The sequence below is a fragment of the Artemia franciscana genome, chromosome 19 (genome assembly GCF_032884065.1).
Source record: "Artemia franciscana chromosome 19, ASM3288406v1, whole genome shotgun sequence".
Classification (NCBI taxonomy): Eukaryota; Metazoa; Arthropoda; class Branchiopoda; order Anostraca; family Artemiidae; genus Artemia; species Artemia franciscana.
Genome location: NC_088881.1, coordinates 23,859,751 through 23,883,427, shown reverse-complemented (window position 1 = coordinate 23,883,427; position 23,677 = coordinate 23,859,751). Strand labels below are relative to the sequence as shown.

Here is a 23,677-nt window from a genome sequence, read left to right as displayed (position 1 = left end):
TGGAAAGCCCGGTTGAGCGAACCGGTCGCCGGAAAACACCATGATTCGATTAGCGAAAAAGATTGGGAATCGTACTTTTCCAACGAATTCAGTGCCCCCGACCCAAATACGTCTAATCCCTTCGTAAACCGGCTAGAATCGGTATTATCCAGCCAGTGTGTCCCTGATTTTGTCGTTACTTACGGAAGCGTACATGAAGCTATTTTAAAGCTGAAGAAGAAACATTCCCGAGGTGTAGACGAACTATGCGCGCTAAATCTGCTACACGGTACTACTATGCTTATTGAATATCTGACGCTGCTATTCCAGATTATTTTCACCACTGGTATAGTGCCTGACTCTTTTTGTGTCGGTTTGTTCTTGCCCATCCTTAAAAAAGGGAAACCAACAGACCAATGCTCTTCGTACAGGCCAATCACTGTTGCTCCAGTGCTCTGTAAAGTTCTAGAGATCTTAGTCTCAAAAGAAATTCAATATTCGTGCCGATTGCCTGACCACCAGTTCGGTTTCCGACCGGGTCTGGGTTGTGCTCACGCTCTCTTCAGTCTTGCCGCTATTCTAGCAGATTCTCACGAATCCGGTGATCCTATAGTGATTGGTGCTTTTGATGTGAGTAGAGCGTTTGATTCGTCGATTCACGCTCAGGCCCTTTTAGCCGCTTACCAGCAAGGTGTAAACCTCCGTGTCACTAGCGTACTGTACGATATGTATTGCCGTTTAAAAGCGCGTATAAAAATAGGTAACCGCATCACATCAGTGGTTGTTCCAGTAAAGAAAGGTGTCCGCCAGGGTTCAATATTATCCCCAAGTTTGTACAATAACAGTGTTTTAAATGCCCAGGCATGTGTAAATGTTTCATGTATCTCCAAGAATATAAATGTGTCGCTACTTACATACGCGGACGATCTATTAAATCTAAGTCGGTCTATTAGGGGTCTGCAATCGATTTTCTCGATCCTGCGTGATGAATACCGAAAAATTGGCCTGGCTTTCAATACTTCTAAATCTGCAGTTCTTTTTTTCGACGATAGTCCTTCTCAGCCTGAACACCTCCTACTGGGTAGCGAGTCAATTACCGTTTCATCTCATGTCGTGTATCTGGGTTTACCCATAGGCCGTAACCTTAATGAAACTCGTCTACTGCTCGTCAAACACGTCAAGAAAAAACTCCGCACCGCGTATGGGTCTATCGTCGCCAGCAGACTCCTCTTATGCCGAAAGTATCTCGCCAATATGTATAACGCTGTCGCACTGCCGCATATTTTATATATCGCGCCATTTTGGAATTTATTAACTGACACCCAAAAACGCAAGCTCCGGTCCCTTTATTTTAGGTTCGCGAAGTTCCTGCTGCGATGCCCCTTGTGGACGAGAAATACATATGTGATTGATAAACATAGGATTGCAGGCCCCAGTATCGCGGTAAACCGGTTGATTTCTAATTTCCAGGCAAAATGGAACCACCCCTGGCTTAAACATTTCTACAGTTCTTGATTATGTATTTTTCCATGTTGTGTCTTAAATTTCTCTCCGTTTTTCTTCTCTTTTTTTTCTTTTCTTTTATTTGTTTTTTCATTGTACTCCGTTTTGTTCCATGTGAAAAATACGGGTAATAAATATTTTACTTACTTACTTATAGTAGATAAGGACTTTTAGCTGTGCCTTCAAAGACTCATTTTTGGTTTTAATTAAATAAAAAACTTGATGAAACTTATAAACTTATATTCTTTTGATGTAGCTATTGATATCAAAATTCAATTTATTTAGAGTTTTGGTTACTATTGAGCCGGGTCGCTCCTTACTACAGTTCGTTACCACGAACTGTTTGATAGCATCCACTAACGTGGCTGCTCAGTTCTTGTCACTAATAGCGATTCGCCTCGAGTCTTAACTAGGTCTTAGTTCACTAATTACTGCTTTAGAGTTTCTGCAGATGCTGTTTATTTATTGCTTTTGCTCCTTAAGGCTGCTCGTTTGTTTCAGCGGATCTTTAAGAATAACCAAGTAACAAAAGTTTCAAGGGTAACGTTAGTGTGTATGAAAAGGATGGAGGAGGCTGTGTTGCATATGAATTAAACTTTCAAATTTTATGCACAGTTCTTTAACTTTATGAGACAGCGTTTTGCTCATTTTCTCAGATATAGCTGGCTCTTCAGACGGTTTATAGATCACTAACCGAGGTACGGCCATTTTTTCAAGCCTTTTCATATTAAAGCAGTTATCCAGAGCTTTCTCTTTTTCGGTAGGACAATTAGAAGTATTTACAAAAGGCCATAGCATTACATTACACTTCCCTTTTTTTTTAAATTCCGACGCAGCTTTGGCTATATCACCATGAACATATCCAACAGTCCAAGCCAACATGAAAATTATAATAGTTTATACCATAATAGTTTATCCGTATAAACTTCGGCTGGCTTATAGATCACTAACCGAGGTATGGCAATTTTTTTCTCAACACATTTTTCAAACCTTTTTCATATAAAAGCAGTTATCCAGAGCTTTCTCTGTCTCGGTAGGACGGTTAGAAGTATTTACAAAAGGCTATAGCATTAGATTAGACTCATAAGTCTTCCCCCTTTACAAAATTCCCACGCAGCTTTGGCTATATCAGAATGAACATATCCAACAGTTCGGCCGACATAAGAAGTATAATACCGAGCACCATACTAGTTTATCCGTAGACATTCCGGACGCAATTGTCAATAGCAGACTGCTAACAGTGGGCGAAGCTAAAGTGTCACTTCCAACCCGCAATTAATCGATGGATAATCATAGCTCAGGAGAGCTGAAACATTCGTCTTCTAAGATTGTAATAAAACAATATGAACAAATAGATGGTTCTCCCTACGAAAGTTGAATGAATAAAAAGAGAGAGGAATAAGGAAAGCGTAGATATCAGCTGGTACATACAGCGCTTGTAGCAGGTCTTTTTTTTATTGCCCGAGAGATATTGGCTACACGGTAATTGTTGACGCACCTTTGCCGAACATTCCATTGTATTGCAACTAAAATTGGCTTCATTATAGATGGCGATAAAGTCAACAAATTTAAAAACTTTTTGCTTTGCTCAAGGAAGTAACTCCAAAAAAAACTTCCTCAAACGGCAGCAATAGCTATTCAATGTATACTCCAAACAAAGCCCTTTTTATAGAATCAAGGTGGCCAAGAAACAAAACTACGAGATAAAAGGGGCCTCGAAGGATTTTCACGTCTCAATCCTCCCTTCCTCACTCTTGTGTTCGACCAGCCTTGGACACTTTATTGTTCAGAATATTTTTTCAAAGTGGAACAAGGGCTTACATGAAAAAACAAGGTTTGGAAAACTGAGATGGGGTATGAGTTCCATTGATAAATGTGTGCCTAAATTCATCCTCGGACTATACTAACTTTAAAAGCTTTATTATTCGATTTATTTTTCGTTATTTTTATTCTGACGACTTCAATTATTATTCCTAATAGTAGGGGACTTCCCTGAAAAATTATTCAAAGCACATGAAATTTAGAGATTTGGAGAAAAAAAATATGGAAAACGGAGACTATACCATTTGAGGCAGCGTCGAAAGGGAAGCGAGAAACGAGTAGAATACTTTTCTTAAAAAATGAAGCATTAAACTTATTGTTTTCCAGAACAAAACAGGTTTGCATGAGTCATCCATGATTCTCATGATCATTTATGATCATGAAAACATAAATGACTCTACACAAAAAAAGGTAACCCCTTCAAATAAATAGAAAGGCTTAAAACAAGCAGAGCGTACTTGTAGTTGCACATCAACTGATGTGCATAATATTGCACATGATCATTCTCATGATCATTTATGATCATGAAAACATAAATGACTCTACACAAAAAAAGGTAACCCCTTCAAATAAATAGAAAGGCATAAAACAAGCAGAGCGTAATTGTAGTTGCACATCAACTGATGTGCATAATATTGCACATGATCATTCTCATGATCATTTATGATCATGAAAACATAAATGACTCTACACAAAAAAAGGTAACCCCTTCAAATAAATAGAAAGGCTTAAAACAAGCAGAGCGTACTTGTAGTTGCACATCAACTGATGTGCATAATATTGCACATGATCATTCTCATGATCATTTATGATCATGAAAACATAAATGACTCTACACAAAAAAAGGTAACCCCTTCCAATAAATAGAAAGGCTTAAAACAAGCAGAGCGTACTTGTAGTTGCACATCAACTGATGTGCATAATATTGCACATGATCATTCTCATGATCATTTATGATCATGAAAACATAAATGACTCTACACAAAAAAAGGTATCCCCTTCAAATAAATAGAAAGGCATAAAACAAGCAGAGCGTAATTGTAGTTGCACATCAACTGATGTGCATAATATTGCACATGATCATTCTCATGATCATTTATGATCATGAAAACATAAATGACTCTGCACAAAAAAAGGTAACCCCTTCAAATAAATAGAAAGGCTTAAAACAAGCAGAGCGTACTTGTAGTTGCACATCAACTGATGTGCAAAATATTGCACATGATCATTCTCATGATCATTTATGATCATGAAAACATAAATGACTCTGCACAAAAAAAGGTAACCCCTTCAAATAAATAGAAAGGCTTAAAACAAGCAGAGCGTACTTGTAGTTGCACATCAACTGATGTGCAAAATATTGCACATGATCATTCTCATGATCATTTATGATCATGAAAACATAAATGACTCTACACAAAAAAAGGTAACCCCTTCAAATAAATAGAAAGGCTTAAAACAAGCAGAGCGTACTTGTAGTTGCACATCAACTGATGTGCATAATATTGCACATGATCATTCTCATGATCATTTATGATCATGAAAACATAAATGACTCTACACAAAAAAAGGTATCCCCTTCAAATAAATAGAAAGGCATAAAACAAGCAGAGCGTAATTGTAGTTGCACATCAACTGATGTGCATAATATTGCACATGATCATTCTCATGATCATTTATGATCATGAAAACATAAATGACTACACAAAAAAAGGTAACCCCTTCAAATAAATAGAAAGGCTTAAAACAAGCAGAGCGTACTTGTAGTTGCACATCAACTGATGTGCATAATATTGCACATGATCATGATGTGCATAATATTGCACATGATCATTCTCATGATCATTTATGATCATGAAAACATAAATGACTCTACACAAAAAAAGGTAACCCCTTCAAATAAATAGAAAGGCTTAAAACAAGCAGAGCGTACTTGTAGTTGCACATCAACTGATGTGCATAATATTGCACATGATCATTCTCATGATCATTTATGATCATGAAAACATAAATGACTCTACACAAAAAAAGGTAACCCCTTCAAGTAAATAGAAAGGCTTAAAACAAGCAGAGCGTACTTGTAGTTGCACATCAACTGATGTGCATAATATTGCACATGATCATTCTCATGATCATTTATGATCATGAAAACATAAATGACTACACAAAAAAAGGTAACCCCTTCAAATAAATAGAAAGGCTTAAAACAAGCAGAGCGTACTTGTAGTTGCACATCAACTGATGTGCATAATATTGCACATGATCATTCTCATGATCATTTATGATCATGAAAACATAAATGACTACACAAAAAAAGGTAACCCCTTCAAATAAATAGAAAGGCTTAAAACAAGCAGAGCGTACTTGTAGTTGCACATCAACTGATGTGCATAATATTGCACATGATCATGATGTGCATAATATTGCACATGATCATTCTCATGATCATTTATGATCATGAAAACATAAATGACTCTACACAAAAAAAGGTAACCCCTTCAAATAAATAGAAAGGCTTAAAACAAGCAGAGCGTACTTGTAGTTGCACATCAACTGATGTGCATAATATTGCACATGATCATTCTCATGATCATTTATGATCATGAAAACATAAATGACTCTACACAAAAAAAGGTAACCCCTTCAAGTAAATAGAAAGGCTTAAAACAAGCAGAGCGTACTTGTAGTTGCACATCAACTGATGTGCATAATATTGCACATGATCATTCTCATGATCATTTATGATCATGAAAACATAAATGACTACACAAAAAAAGGTAACCCCTTCAAATAAATAGAAAGGCTTAAAACAAGCAGAGCGTACTTGTAGTTGCACATCAACTGATGTGCATAATATTGCACATGATCATTCTCATGATCATTTATGATCATGAAAACATAAATGACTACACAAAAAAAGGTAACCCCTTCAAATAAATAGAAAGGCTTAAAACAAGCAGAGCGTACTTGTAGTTGCACATCAACTGATGTGCATAATATTGCACATGATCATGATGTGCATAATATTGCACATGATCATTCTCATGATCATTTATGATCATGAAAACATAAATGACTCTACACAAAAAAAGGTAACCCCTTCAAATAAATAGAAAGGCTTAAAACAAGCAGAGCGTACTTGTAGTTGCACATCAACTGATGTGCATAATATTGCACATGATCATTCTCATGATCATTTATGATCATGAAAACATAAATGACTCTACACAAAAAAAGGTAACCCCTTCAAATAAATAGAAAGGCTTAAAACAAGCAGAGCGTACTTGTAGTTGCACATCAACTGATGTGCATAATATTGGATACTATTTTGAAAGTTGTTTTGCATCAGATATACGAAAGATGATCTGATCGATAGAAGAGCTCCATCAATTTATAATTTTTGTTTCTTTCCTTTTTGCTTCCTGTTGCTACAACAGGGCTAGTGAAGCTTATTTCTTGCTTGAGGTGGAAAAATAATCAAACCTTCGACCAGGATACCCACAGGCAAGGACGCCCCCTCCCTAAAGGATCAAAAATTTAATAAATCACTACAATCAGAAAACATGGAAAAGTAAGTACCAACTTATCCCCTTGGGAAAATTCCAAAGGGTGCCATTGTCTCTTAATCCTTTCCCATTTGTAGTTATAACTCTTCGCTAAGAAATACCAAAGCTAACTTTAGAATATAAATTATAGAGCGCAGGAAACAAAATTTAAAGGGCAAAATAGGTTCTCCAGTTTCCTGTTTTAACAGTTTCCAATTTCCAGTTTCCAATATTTTAAGCTTAAGTTTCACCAAAAGGATTGTTCCTTATCAAAATTTGTGTTAGAAAAAATCAAAACTGCTCATCAGCTTTTTTGTAAATCCTACATGATAACAAGCACAAAAATTACATTGCAATTTTGGGGGGTATGTTACTGTCATCCCTTGATCCACCGGTGATCGGTCATAATGATTTATTTTAGTTACTTTTTTTACATATTAATTTAATAAAAATAGGTTCGTAAAAACAGTTAAGTAATTAAGAATCATAGTTGTGAAGTTGCTCCAAGTATTCAGTCAGGAAATTTTTCAGGGGTGGGGGCAAGCACTGCCAGGCTTTTTGTTGGGTTTTTACATAGTTCTTCACAAAAGGAATGGTCAACTATAAATGGAAAAAAAAGCTTAAATGCTGCAAACACTGATACGAAGTTACACTTTTGGTAAACGTCGAAATAACTATTTTCAAATAAACTATTTTTTTACAAAAAAAAAAAACAAAAAAAAAAACAAAAAAAAAGTACCAACATTTATGCAAAGCAATTTTTATGTTCCCAATAATTATCTAATGGTTTTTCTTACTGTAAGAATGTGTTTTGGCGAGATATTTCTTTCTTTTTCTGTATATAATATACAATTTAATTTAGGGTATTTATGATTTTCTGATTCTGACAAAAGTAAAAAGAGAGAGATGGCGCGGGGGGGGGGGGGGGGGGTTAGAGAGGGAGAGAGATAGATTGATAGGACAAGACATAGATTGAGAGACTAATCAAAATAAAATTAACCGAAAAAAAGACATTATCATCCATGATTTAAAAGATCCCCTCCCCACTGCCCGAATCGACTGTTAGAATCATTAGCTATTATTGATTTCCTTTGTCACAAAAAGCTGCCAAGTAAAATTATTGAGATCCAACTATTAAAACAGTATCCTACCTAACTTTGTTGAAAATAAATAGTCTCTTGAAAGTAAATCTTCATTTGCCATCGACTTGATCCCAATTGAAGTACTGAACAGTACTATCAGAGGTGAATTTTCCAAAATGAACCTTTCAAAGTGTAAAGCATTTGGAGTTTCCATGTGAAATTTTCTAGAGTCAACCACAATAAAGAATTGCTGTCTAGAATACATTTGTCAAAAGAACTTGTGTTTTTATAGCAAATTAGAATCTTAAAATGTTTCTATGTTTTGACAATCAGTCAAAAAGACAATAAAAATGGAAGAGTGTTATTTAGAAATGATGAAGTATCGCTGCCATCACTACCATGCAAATAGAAACAATTATGCGCAATGTGATTCAAGCGCTTTGTGCTAATGTAATGCTAATATAAATGTGCTAATAGGTATTAATATCCTAATTAAAATGAAAATGATTGGTCAGTTCTTAGATAACTCAATCATCTTAACTCAACTACCAAATAGCTCAACCACCCTGAACTCAACTACCAAATTACTCAACTACCTTAAATTCAACCCCAAACACCTCCATCAACTCAAAGTTCAAACATCACATGACTCAACCTCTGTCTACTCAGCCACTATCAATTCACTATCAAGACTCAACCGCCACATAACTCAGATCTTTTTCAATTTTCTGTCGCGTGAAGGACTTTTTTTTAATATATATATTTTTTTTTAAATAGAAGAACAAAAAACGAAACATTGCAGTTGATACAATCTTTCTGAAGATCAAAATGCGACTGAAGGAGAATAAATTTAAATCTAGAGAGCAAAATACGTTTGGGCGATTCGTATTATTTTTCTGCCATTTTTTTGTAAAATCCTTAACAATCATAAATATTTTTATCTTCTAAATTTATTTTAGCTTCGATCTGACCACAAGCACTGGAGGACACACAAACACTGGAAAAAAGGGTGATAAATTCCTAAGGCCAACAGTATTCTTCTTGGGGTGAAATCTGAAAAAAGTTAATGAAAACACGTCTTTGTGGCTATCTTTACATTCAAGGCATCTTTTTGCCCTTGCATATGAGCAATTACTCTCAAGTATCTCATTTTGTTATTTTTCTAACAGTATATTTGAAAGTGTCTTGAAAGTTGTTGTGAAAGTATTTCAAATTTTGAAATTTTTCGACCCTTCTGTTGAACGATTTGTGATGCCACTAGAAGTTGAACAGCGATGCTACATTTTACTCCATCAAAGAGCTTCCAAAGACTTAAATGAGTAAAGATGAACATACCTTAAAGGGCATTGTGGAAACCCTCCGTGGTTTCCACAATAAAAACAGTTCTCTTTCATCTTTCATAAATTTTTGTTTTTCCACAATGAAAGAGAGAGAGAGAGAGAGAAAGAGAAAGAGAGAGAGAGAGAGAGAGAGAGAGAGAGAGAGAGAGAGAGAGAGAGAGAGAGAGAGAGAGAGAGAGAGAGAGAGAGAGAGAGAGAGAGAGAGAGAGAGAGAGAGAGAGAGAGAGAGAGAGAGAGAGAGATAAAAACTATCGTAGCATAGCTAAATTTTTGTTTTTTTACAAATTCTTACATTTAAACAAAAATCACACACTACGGCTCAGCATTGAAAATCAATGTGAAGAAAGGCACAAATGAGTTGGCATAACGTTTAGTTCGTACATTAGGGGGTAGAAGTTTATTTTGTAACCAACCTCAACTATTGGGAGGGGCTGGGTCGGTAGTAGTGATCAGTGGCTCGTATTGGCTAGGACGAATTTTCCAAATTGCAGAATCAGGTGTTCAAGCCGGACTTTAAGTGGAGATAAATTCAATTTCACGAGGGCTTGATCATAGGGTATGTCGCGGTTTCGGAGTATAATCCTTGTTGCTCCTTTCTGTACAGACTCTATGTCACGTAATAGGTACACCGTACGGATAGCAGATGGACCCTAAACTGGGCACGCGTACTCAATCAACGGACGAACATAACACAGGTAGGCATGGAGACTACTTTCAGTATCACGCCCAAACATCTCATATTGGTAAGTTTCTCAAGGCTTGCTTGTGGACGGTTGAATTAATGCTTTGAACGAGGATGTTAAAATTAGGATTTTTTTCCAAACTCATGCATAGGCCTAGCGATAGGACTTGTTCTTATGATAGATAGTCAAAAGCAAAATAAACATTCAGCTCGCAAACTCAACTAAAAAAAAGTATAGCACCTTTTTCAAAACTTTTCAGAATTCTAACGGGATTGGCTCTTAGCACCAAGTCTTTAAGCACTTGTAGCGTGCCTCGATATGTGCTTTCTGCCCGATCAGACAAAAGAAAATAAATGCTTAGTGGATATGAATAACCAAGCTTTACATGTATTGTATAGCTGGAAAAAAAGCCGGGACACAACCTTGAATGTTCCATGACCTAAAAATAGTAGTGGTTTCTCAAGATACTACAACTGTATCTCTATGGCCCAAGGCCCAAAATTGTTTTTTAATATGTTTCAACGAAATCGTAAAGATTTCGTTAAAAAATCTTGCTACAAATTAGGGACTTCAAAGGCCATCGACTGGGGTTCTCTAATTTATAATCGTTTTTTTTTTCTCGACGAAAGAACTCTTCTAAGGCACTCTTTGTAGGTATTCTAACAAGTACATCCTCATTTCCAATTAGAAACTGTTCCCCCAAAAGGTTTCTAGCTGACATAGAGGAAGTGGTTGCTGCTTTTATAATAATAGACTTTGAGTCCTCACATTGGTCACATCATCAGGGTGTGAATGCACAGTTATGTGATGGTTGAGTTGATGGTGGTTGAGTTATGTGGTGTTTCAGTTATGCAGTGATTGAGTTGATGGTAGTTGAATTTAAATGGTTGGGTTTTTTGGTGGCCGAGTTGATAGTGGTTGAGTTGCTTGGTGGCTGAATTTATGGTAGTTGACATAAGTGGTAGTTGAGCTGAGGGTGAGAGTTACCTATGATCAATTTATGGTGGTTGAGTTGATGGTGGCCAAGTTGTGTGTTCAACGGACTTGGTTTTGTACATACCTGAGAACAAAGAGTGCAAAGAAACAGCGGTCAAGGTGATGCTACTTTTATTGTCTTCCTCTTTCCCAGGGGTTGGGTATAACTTTCACCGCAGCTGCCGGAGCCTATACATTTCTTCTAATATATCATAAACAATTGAGAATAAAAAGTATTAAATGCCTTTGTAATATAAAAACAATATCTCAAAAATAATTTGAAACTTAATTATCACAGAAAACAACATCATTGAACAAATTTTAGGCAACCTATATTAAAAGCACTAGCGACTAATTACTAAATCCTCTTATCGCGCCAACATATCCAAAATATAAGTTTTGTTAGCTCTTAAAATAAAAATTACCACAAAAAGCTATCTATGATACATATCTTGTAGCGCTGTTGTATGATGACCATCCTCATTTAAAAATTTGAAGAGCAGGAGAGGCAGTAAAACGGCAACATGAAATTCTATTCCTGTTAAACAGTCAACTACTGAAAATGAAAATATTGCTAAAATGACTTGGTTTTCAGTTCGTTTTAATATTGAGCCCTCAATTCATTTATGAAATTTAACTATTTTTCGAATATTATTTTTTGAAAATATTTTCAACTAAGGAGTACTAACCTTAATAGCCCAAGATGCTGCGAGGTCGAATTAAAAGAAAAAATAGTCCAATGACAAATTAAATCAATGAGCGACGTCTGTTTTTTGGATGTACTACCGATCAACACTTAATCTGAACTACTTCCAGCTATAATTAATCAATTAAAATTTTCAGGTATGACCACAAATATCGAATAATAACATATTTTATTCGTTAGACATTGCTGCATCCAAATCAAAAGGGCGTTTCTCACATTTCGATACTTTTACGGGCGAGTAAATTGCCTTCTAGTAGGAATGAATTATTGTTCAATACTTCAAGCAAAAGCACGATCAATTTGTTATGTTTAGCTGCAAGGGATTTAGCTACATTTTTGCATATAGTACGTAAAAGGATATCAGGTAGTCTCTGATCTGGGGGTATGGGTAAATTAGGTATCCTCTTAGCTGGAGGGTAGTCTACTCATATATTTTCTCCTAAAGCACGGCTGTTCTTTGTTGCTTCCTGTGAACTGTATAAGCCTCTGAAAATACACCCAGTGACTCATGAGGAGCTTTCCACACTTTGTAACTCATTTTAAACCTAACACCCTTTCTTACGAGGCCGCATTAGTTTTGTAAACAACGATTTATGGTAATTGCATTTTTAAAACATGTCAAGTATGTTATTGTACGCAAGTTGAAGTATAGTGTGTATGTTGCGTATGTTGTCAGAAAAATGCGTCATGCGCATGTTGTCAGAAAAATACCTATCCTGACTTCGATAAAGAACTACACCTAAAAAAATGCGGTTAGTGGATAAAGCGACCGGTGAAGAACTTTCATTCCGTTGTAGCTCATTTTCAAGAAAGCATAATTGATAGGCCCTTTCATTTTGCTCACAAAGATATGTTATAATTGCTGTTTTAAAACATTTAATACACGTTACCGCACGTAAATTGAACATGTCTTATGTAACATACGTACTTTATCCATGAAAAGAACTGGTCTTTTTTAACTCCTATGATAAACATGTATCTGTTTCAGTATAAGATATTTGTAGATTTCCTGTATTGATCTATTAAATTGGGCATAGGGTGAAATCCATGAAATACTGACACACATAAGGAACGTGCCAAAGAATTACCCTTTGTGATTACCCAATCACAAAATTGAATTACCCAAAAATTTTTTGCTAGGCACCAAAATCGAATTTTTGAATTAAGAAGGTATTCTAAGTCACCAGATCTTTGGATATTTTCTCCAGATCTTGATAAAGGTTTGAAAGGTAATTCAATAGATGAAATTTCCTAATTTTCAAAAAAAAAAAAAAACAGTTTGATACACCTTTTGGCTTGATCCGTGATGATATCTGTTTATGCTTTTTTAGAACATTTAATGTACAGTAAGTATGTAATTCGAAAACCACGTGAGTGGATCTGCTCTAAACCACTCTGCTATTCAAATGGTTTAGAGGTTAATAAAGCTACCAAGGAAATTTAAAGTTTTAAAGTTAGTTCATTGCTTGATTTGCACTTTGAAGCATGTATCTCCTAATTTACAATCCTAGACAGTTTAATGTAAAAATACACTTCCACAAACAAAAATAACAATAAGAAATATACGCAATTTTAACAGAGAGAACACAGAAAATCTTAAACATGAATTCTTTTGTCCAGTAAACTATGGAATCCTGTCAAACAAACCATTAACGATCTGATTTACACTATCAAACGTATACATCTAAAAAATGTTCATTCATGTTATGACGTAAATAAAAAATGAGGAGGGAATGCATAAAATCTAAAATCGTGGTATAATGAACTAGCCTTTCAGAAATCAACAGTTGCCTGATTATTATAATAATAATAATATTATTATAATATCCATATATTTCGACATTTATATATATATATATATATATATATATATATATATATATATATATATATATATATATATATATATATATATATATATATATATATATATATATATATATATATATATATATATATATCATATATATATATATATATATATATATATATATATATATATATATATATATATATATATATATATATATATATATATATATATATATATGTATATATATATATCGATATGAAATATCGATATATTTCACGATTCTAGAAATTTGTCTGGAGCATTGAGAAGAAATTCTGGAAGCTCCATTCAATTACACCAACAACAATTTGTCATGAGCATAGTTTTGGAATAATTAAATTTGTTGCTAAATGAGATTAATAACAAAATGATTATCACCACGCTTTTTTTATAATTTTCTTCTTTTTTTTTATGGAGTTCAACTTTCAACGGTTTGGTAAAGAAAAGGAAAATAACACTTTCAAAAAATGTATAACCTTCTTAAGATCCGTTTATATAACACTGTTAACTTCACTGAAGGTATACTATGTATTTATAGGAGGTGGGATATATTCTATACCTTGAGTCTACTTTGTCTTTTCGTGTTTGATAAAACACTCCTTAAAAAAAAAATCCAGAAATTTTTGGAAAATGAAAAAAGGGAAATGTCTCTAAATGCCATAAGCCACACTCTAGGTTCCACTGGCGCCAATTCATGAAAATATTGGGGGTGGGGTAAATGTATTTTCCAAAATGAAAGGTTTTGTTTTTATCGACATTTTTACAAAAAAATACCAATAAAGATATTCTTTGGAATCTACAGGGGGGGAGAAACATCTAGAGGGTGAGGGCAAATGCCGCCTTTCCCCCTTATTGACGCCCCTGCTTTGTTGTGTTACACAATTAAGTGCTTACAGACTCAAGCTTTGGAGTGGAGGAAGGATAACTGTCTAGCTTAGAATTGGAATTATCAAAACAGACTTCAGATTTTGCTATTGAATTATGGCCTTTTCCAGGTGGAGCAACTTTATGTATATGTCTCATATGCTTTTGCAAATGAGCTTTCTGTCTAAAGGCCCAGGAGCACAAATCACATTTAAAAGGCTTTGTACCTGAATGAATCATGCTATGCACTGCAAGATTACTGGAGGATGTGAATATCTTCTGACATACATTACACAAGTATCCCTCCTTTGTACGTCTGCCCGATTCTACACTATTACTCACTGTATTATCAACATTGTCGACCGGTGGGGTTTCTGAGCGAAGGGGTATTCTTACTGGAATACCACTAGGCTGATGCTTCTCATCTTCACGATAAAAAGCTGGCAGTAAGGGTGCTGCCCCTTTAACTTGGGGCGAAGGAAGGGATCCTATGCCTGGAGGTAAGAATAGTCGATAGCCTTGGGCTGCTGATTGTTGAAAAGCCTCAATATAGGGTGTTTGATAATTATCTTGTAATGGTAAAAGATAAGGCAAACAATCACTTTTCGACCTCTTCAATAAGTTACAACTATGATCACTATCACTGAGCTGCCCACACCGCGAACAAACATCCCGATTTTCAGTTCTTTCTACACCAGAATCGTTTTCAGAATCACATCTAGGTCTCTTATCTTGATTGATCCGAAGATCAACCTCTTGATCAGAATCAATATCAACTCTTATTTCCACATCAACCTCAACATCACAGTCACTGCTATCCTGAGATTTCTCAGAGCGGATACTATTCCTCGTCCAGTAGTCCCTTGGCTTCATAATCTTCGAATCCTTCCTCGTTTGCGGCCGACCCTGATTTGGAACAGTAACATAATTTTGAGTTGCTTCTACCAGCTGAGCTAGTGCGGTGAGATTGTCTGCCGCTTGTTGTTTCAAATCAACAAGGCTGTTTTTCTTTGAGCTACTTACGACATGCTGATCTGAACTGTCAGCATCCTCTTCAGAACGATCTTTAGCCTGAAAAGAAACAGGTATGAAAGGACACAAAAAAACACTTCCAAGTTATATCCCAAGACACAACTCACTAAAAGAGAGCGGCTTCTTGAGCATTGAGGTGAACTAGACGATTTGAATCAGTATCACTTGAATTTATGCGTTCTGAATTTGCAATAATTCCGTCATTAAAAGAAAAATTGTAATTATTTTTACAAGTTTCTCTAGGAGTTCGGCTGCAGTAATTCAAAAAAACTTTCTGTGAGTTTTTTTTTATTAATTAGATTCACTGCTTGTCTCCTCAAATTTAAAAGGCTGTATTGATTGGTTTAGTTCATTTTCTTTTATATTATTTAGTTCTCAAGTTACATGGAAGTTTCTGTAAAAAAAAGAGAAAAAACAGTTACATCCTCTTTTCTCATTTATCTGATTTCTCCCTCCCCCCACCCAAAAAAAATATCAACTACTGGTCATTAGCTACAACCACCTTAATATAAACATCATATTTTTTACGCTCCTCAGCCAAGTTCATAAAAAGGTTATTAGCATTTTGATTATCGTTTTTGACAATCATTTTGTAACATATTGAAAACATATTGAAGCTATAGAAAGCAAGATATCGCGACAACAAAAATTGAACAAAAACTGTAGAGCAAATCAATTGAGATCTGAAGTTTTATATCTAACTCGGCACTATACGAGTGCAAATACATCCAACGGTTAAATTTCAAAACTGAAACTTCATTTTGAAAACAAAATTAGCCGTTTAAAACCTGAGTTTTGGCAAACAAAAGTCGATCATAAGAAACTGGCTAAGACTCCGTGCTCAGTGCGGGAAAGATAGATAAGACTTCGGAAAAAGACCGAAGAATTAAAATGGCCAAACGCTTTTCTATTTGTGATCGCCCTGCCAACATCAAACCTTAATTACAGCAATCGGTTTTATTTTGCATTTTGGTGTCGACTCAATGCAGCTGAGGAATTTATGAGACTAAACTCAAATCAGCTCACAGTAAAAAAAAACTAACCACTACTTCCAAAAAAAATTCACTAACAACTTAAAAAAAAACGTAAAGCATCTTACTAGAACTTCCAAAAATCAGCCCATCATAGCTTAAAAAAAAAACTACGGGAAAGATTCAACAGGAACTCCAAAATGGTTGGAGAGATAATTCACTACAAATGCAACTAAGAAGTTACTACGTTCCAAAAAAACTCATCACAACTTTTAAAAAACACCCCACCACAAATTCAAAAAGTATCTGGAGACGTTCACTGACACTACCTAATGGCTTTCAACTAGATGGCAGTTAATCCGATTGCTTAGGCAATTTGTTAGCTTCATCAAACTTCTCATACTTTTTGAAGGCAACTTAGACTACCATTATTCTGGTGGCACTATTTTACTTTGCATTACGTTAAGCTTAATTGAAGCCAGGATTTAACTATCACATAGAATTCTATAAATCAAGTACCAATAAAGTTGGGCATTTTTTTTTATTCCTTAAAGTAGGTTGCATAATTCCTTATTTGAGATTTCGCCTTTTAATATATGTGCCTAACTTATGACCTTTTATACCACTAAATTAATTTAGGTAAGGCCTACAGCCGTTGGTCCTTTCTTTAGCATAATAACAAAACTTGACCTATTTTGTTTAAATAAATAGTCTGTCAGAACCTAACCTTAAGTTAATAACAAGTGGTGGTTTTCCTTGTCTATTTGAAGAAGCGGTATTGTTAGCCTATATGTATAAAAATGGCAATTTTTTTTACTCATACCAAACTATAGAGAAGACCATATTGAGACTTATAAGGAACCGGGAGAGATGGACTACTAGATATATTACATACAGAGTGCAAAAAAAATAAACAAAGTAGGGAATCATATGTATAAGCACGAACTTTTTTTTTTTTAGAAAATTTACCTTCAATCAGATATGTAAGTATTTGAAAATCAGATACGCATAAGAAGCCATTGTAATGGAGCAGATTATGCTGAAGTCCGTGCACAAGGGAGGCAAGAATGGGCGTTTGTGCTACCACCCCCTAGAGCACCATAAATCATAGGTAGCGCAACAGCACTGCATAAGAAAAGAGCGAGGTGGGCATAATGTATTATTTATTTATTTTTCTGTTTTTTTTTGTTTGTTTTTTTTAAGACCAGGGCACTTCGTAATGAAAGTTAGAAACTTCAGAAAGGCTTCATCCCATTCAAAATTGAAAGGGCTAGTCCCCTTTTTAAAATGTGATTGGAGGGCAACCAGCCCCCCCTCTCCCACGCTCGTAATTTTCCCAGACACACCCAATCTCAATTTTGAGATAACCATTTTGCTCAGCGTGGTTGAAAAGTCAAAAAATTATGTTTTTGAGGTTGACCCCCTCCCCTGCAGCTCTCTGTGCAAGGGTTGTAAATTAAGCCCTCATGAGATGCAAAGTTTTCATGGAAAGGGGGGTCGTATAAACTTCTGAGGGGGCTCATTGGATTGGAAATCAAAAGTTCCAGTGCTTTTTTAAGAGTCAAAGTGATTGGAGGGCGCCAACCCCTCCCTGCATCGTTTTTCTCAGAATGCATTCGATACAGATTTTAAGATGGTCATTTATCATCGCAGAAACTTCGAAAAGAGCACATTAGATTGCTCATTAGAATATTCAAAAGTGATTGGAAGGCAGCAAGCCCAACACTCCACCCCTGCACGGTCATAATTTACCAAACCCATTCAATCAAATTTTGAGATAGCCATTTTGTTGAGCGTAGTTGAGAGGTATAGAAATTATAATTAATGGCAAAAATACCACGTCTCTTTCCCTGGATTGATTTCAACGTCACCCTCAGCAGAGTATCTTCTACTATTACTAATACTACTACTACTACTACTACTACTACTGCTACTACTTCTACTACTACTACTGCTAATCACTCATTACAGAACCAAGCCTGCAGATGCTAATAATCTATTCAAAGCTTCACTGTTCAACCCCTCCCATTAAGTTTGAATTTTCGTTAAACGCTTTCTTGTGACCTCTTCCTATGCCTGCCCACTTTTCATTTAGCCCTAGATAGATGTCTAAAAAACTCAATTCTATTGAATTAAGCATAAGCAACGAGGTATGGATGAACTAACAAAAATTAAAAGAGAATCAATAGCAAACTCTAAAACGAGGAAATTAAATTTGAACTTTCGTACACTCTTTTTTTTGTGCCTAAATAAAACCTTCAAAAAAATATATAAATATTTATCAGCTAAATTCAGCTAATAATAGATAAATTCAACAGATAATTAGTTAAATTAAACTGATAATTCTATGTCTCTATAGGACAGTATTGGGACCGAAACTTTGATAGACTGAGTCATAGACTTCAAAATATGGATCTCAGATGACTACAACCAAAAAGGTTCTGAAATTTGGAAGATTGATGCTTGATCGGGATAGTTTAAAAAAAAAATGTGCTAAAAAGTTTGACTCGTCGTATGAGTTTTCAGACTCTGTATAGATTCAAAATACATAAGGGCAAAACATTTCTGGGCAGGTAAATTTTTGATCTCTTTCATCAAATTTTTTTACCAATCTCCCTTCATTCTAAGGAAAATTTTCGACTAAGCCTGGAAAATGGGTGATCTGATAAGACAGCCTTTTGCAGAACTATTTTAAAGGTAGTATGAAAGATTTTCTTACGATAAAGGACGAAAGTTAGAGTCGGTAGAGTACTTGGTGGACATGAGAGTCGGCAAATGGGTAAACAATAGCAGTCTTTAGGAGTTAAGAAGCTTCTGTGTATGCAATCTTCCAGGCAGTGTCGCTACTAGCCAAAATGTTTGGGGGGAGGGGAGAGCAAGATATTTTACCCACTGGCTGGTCATTTTTATCGACTGTTTTTTGTCAATAATTAGCGTAATGTCCTTTTCGAATACAATACGTAAAATCATTGCACGAGTCGGTAAACCGAGACTTATATTTCGGTACAAATTATATCACTATTTTAATGCTGTTTATTTAAGCAAATGGAAAATTGTGACACCATCTGTAAAATTACGCGAGGAGTCGGTAAAACTGCAGCGCTTACCGACCAAGTTTGAAATTTCTATAGATGACATGTCAGTATTTCCTGATCTTTATTGAATCGAACCAAAAATTTTAGCGGCGTCGGAAAAATCATGGCGCAGCGTTGCGATCTTGCCAACTTATTTTTTTCACCGAATGACCAACAAAATCGGGGGTGTCCCCCTCCCTCCCATGCGTGACAGCCCTGCTTCCAGGCACCAATATGAAGTTGACTATGACTAATTTAAAGTATGGCTCTATCTAATGACTAGTTTTATAACGAAAAGGATCTTACAGGGTATTATTCTGGTTGAGGCCGCAGTACTTGTAGAAGGCTATTTAAATGAGCATGGGAAATAAATGATAGGGGAAAGTCAATCTTTAAAAAAGCGAAAAGAAACAAATCCATCTAGCATCACCCAGCAAAGAGGATTGACAAAACCTTGACACAAATATTAGCGAGAATTATCTAATCCATCTCATTTTATCTTCTGCGTCCAATTGAGATGGAGGTAAGCGAATTACTTTTGACAAAAAGAAGAAAGTGACTTTTGTTCTACAGTTTCGGCTCTTTTTACTTTTTGTTATTTTCATTTTACTATATGCTTACATTATTGGTCATTACATTAATGGTTGTCCTCGTCTGGTGCGGGAAGATGTCATAAAGAAAGATTTAAAGGAAATGGCAACTTCCTAGGAGGGTGTAAAGAGGAAGGCTTTGAATAGATTGGGATGGAGGAGGAGCATACGTAGCCATGTTGGCCTCAAGCGGCATGGTACTTCGGTGAGTTTTTGGTAGTAGTAGTAGTAGTATTGAAGATAATTTGCATTTTTTTTTAACTTTCTAGTTCCACTGGCTAACGCTGCACTGTCAGAGGTGGTCGTAATCTTTCATTTCAATCACTCCGATGCTAAGACACCGAAGATCCTTATTGAGTTGCCTACTTTATTCGGATTATTATTTACCTCTGTGTAAGTTAAGTTAATAGGTTCATCTGTACTTGTCGGTGAAAGACTATGATCATCCCTATAATATCCTGACTTCACATCAGCAACTGCTGAGTCTGGAGTTTCATTCTGAAAGTTACTTCTCAGTTCTGAAGTGGCAGGCGAAGAGACAGGCGACGGTCTTGCAGTAACGCCAGCAATGCACAATGTGGCAGCTATTTCTAGTAAACTTGCAGTTCTTCTTGGAGGTAGAATAACTTCCCCCTGGAAAAAAGATAGCATAGGAACGTAGTGAATATCATAATTTTTAATTTGAAAATTGTAAATCAGAGTCACTCGTAGGACTTTATATGGCGCATATAAGGGGTGTTAGTGGGTTTGAACTTCCCCAAAAATTACGTCCGACTCGTAAAAACGTAGCAAAATACCTATAAACAAATTCTGTATGCATTTTTTAAAATTTTCTTTTGTAAAAAAGAAAGACAATGAATCGCCACTGTCAACCATCTCCTACAAAACGGACAGGTAAAATCTGGATTTCTTACGGTCTTTTCTTTTAAATAACGTTTAAATATCCATTCTGCACTTTATATCATCGTATCCTTGGTCCTGTGGTGGCGCAGTGGATTTGACCTTAGCTTGGTAATACGGGACCCAGAGATCGAATCACGCTGCAGGAATGCACTGCAGGGCCGACGCAGGGACCATAGTAGTCAAGAAGCGTCATTAATTCTTAAATAAATCATCGTATCCTTGCTCAAGATTAACTATTTGAGTTCTTCCGGTTCTTTTTCTTTTGACTATGTTTTGTAGATAATTGTGTCTTGATGAAGACATTTTTTTTTACTTATTCCTTTGACTAAAGTTCTGTCGTTTTCAGCAATTTTTCTTACTGACTAATATGCCCTAATGTAACATTAATGTTTGTGAGAGACGATTTAAAAACCAAGTTTATTTCATATTATCTTGCAGTTCCAGAAAAGAGCAAATTATACTGTAGCGTTAATAGAGGGTTTAAATTGACAGTGACCTCTCTTAGACAGGATAATTTCAACAAGTTTCTAGCCTGTAATTTGGTCCCTTCTTTTCTTTTTTTTAGACAAAAATGTAATTTACAATTACGCGAACACATTCCTTTTCGATCCAAAACCCAAAGCTACGTTTGCAGACAATAGCCAAGGCATCAATACAAAATTTAATAGCTCTATTATGACGTCTCTTTCCTTAGATAACATTTCTAATCGTAGACAAATTTCTCTTCAAGGGGTTTAGCGCTTTCTATCATTGACATACACAGCTTTGTACCTTCAAAAATATCTCCTGTGTCCCCAATCTAGCCTTTTGTAATACCGACCCTGTGATCAATTTTTGTCCCTTGCCTCTAGTCTTATCTTCTTGCCTCCATAGCTGGTGTACACGAGACAACATAGTACATAGTCCCTTTTTCTAGCTGGCAAATAATCATAAAATAAGAATTGAAAAGCAAAAGAAATTTATTAAAAAGCTGGCACTCTCTTTTGAGAGCTACACTTGGTTTGAACTGGACGCTGTAAATCAGATGAAAAGGTACATCTGCTGTAAATCAACATGATTCATTAACATTGGTTCTTGACTGGAAAAAGATTCGTGCGTTGAACAACGTTGGCCAAGATTAATGACAAACCGTATGAGCAATTAAAAAAAAAATAGAAACAATAATTTATTAACTTAAAAATTGCAATTTACTTTTCACCACTGATGTCGGAATTTCCGATTTTCAGAAAAAGGAAAGAACCGTGTAACACTCGGATTTTTATCTCATTTGAAACAAAATTGTATATTTGATATTTTTCAAGGCTATGCATGCAATCCCGTATACCTCCAGAATAAAATCAGAGAATAAGAACTGAAAAAAAAACAACAATAAAAACAAGCAATCTCTTTTGAAACACTGAGTTTGAACTGGGCGCTGTAAATCAAATGGTTTGTGGTAACGAACTATAGCAAGGAGCGACCCGGCTCAATAGAAACCGAAACTCTAAAAAACATAATTTTGATACCAATAGTTACATTAAAAGGATTGCATTTTAATGCTAATTTTAAATAAACAAGTTCCATCAAGTTTAGTCTTACCCATCAAAAGTTACTAGTCTGAGAAAATTTGCCTTATTTTAGAAAATAGGGAGAAAACACCCCCTAAAAGTCATAGAATTTTAACGAAATTCAAACCATCAGATTCAGCGTATCAGAGAACCCTATCGTAGAAGTTTGAAGCTTCTATCTACGAAAATGTATCATTCCAGTGGTCCTGCAATGTCACGATAGTGCTCATTCTAACGGGAATTAAAAGTTCTAGAGCCTATTTTAAGTGACCAAAAAAATCGGAGACCTCTTAGGCCCCTTCCCACGCTCATTTTTTCCCAGGGTCATCGGATCAAAATTTTGCGATAGCCATTTTGTTCAGCATAGTCGAAAAAACCTATTAACTTGTCTTTGGGAATGACTTAATCCCTCACAGCCCCGCGGGAGAAGCTGCAAGTTATAAACTTTGACCATTGTTTACATATGGTAATGGTTATTGGAAAGTCTACAGACGCTTTCAGGGGGGGCTTTTTTGCATTGGGATGGGTAGTCGGGGGCGGGGAGGCTACGTGGGAGGATCTTTTTCAACTGCAAGTAAGGAGCGACATTAAAACTTAAAGCGAACACAAATTATTCCGTATATGAAAGGGATTGTCCCCTCCTTAACGTCTCGCTCTTTGCATTAAAGTTTTTTAATGTTTCAAAAAGTAGAGTTGTGACAAAGAGTCAAACTTTAGCGTAAAGAGCGGGGCATTGAGGAGGGGACAACCCCTTCCATATACGGAATAATTTTTATTCGTTTTAAGTTTTAATGTCGCTACTTACTTGCAGTTAAAAAAACTTATTTTTTTTATGTAATCAGACAATAAGGTATAACTACTGTAAATCAATAAGATTTAATAACAGTGATAATTGACTAGAAAGACGCGTAAAATGAACAATATTGGCCAAAATACAATACGATAAGTCATAAATTAATTGAATTAGGAATCAAAACTTTAAAAATAAAAAATTGGCACATAACATATGAAACCTAGAAATTATTTTAAAGTGTGCACTTAAATGGCATGACACCCATTTATCTTTAAATTTAGAATTACAAAAGACTCATTTCTATGCTACCAGAGAGGCTGTTGATGAAACTATGCATTTTTGTAAATACCCGGAGCCCTTAATCTAGCTTTTTCAAATCCTTTTGAGGCATGCAACCGAATTCTGAGGGTATGTGAC

General features: G+C 35.5%; 1 protein-coding gene across 1 annotated transcript in view; it reads right to left on the bottom strand.

The window, feature by feature from the left end:
* Window positions 1-13,730: 13,730 nt before the first annotated feature.
* The window catches only part of LOC136039454 (zinc finger and BTB domain-containing protein 18-like), a 51,609-nt gene continuing 41,662 nt past the window's right edge, over window positions 13,731-23,677 (bottom strand). Inside the window, exons 4-5 of the mRNA XM_065723217.1 lie at window positions 20,405-20,650; window positions 13,731-15,421 (exon numbers count right to left, since the gene is read on the bottom strand). Coding sequence (XP_065579289.1) covers window positions 14,369-15,421; window positions 20,405-20,650 — 1,299 coding nt within the window. The 3' untranslated portion in view covers window positions 13,731-14,368. The remainder of the gene's footprint in view (window positions 15,422-20,404; window positions 20,651-23,677) is intronic.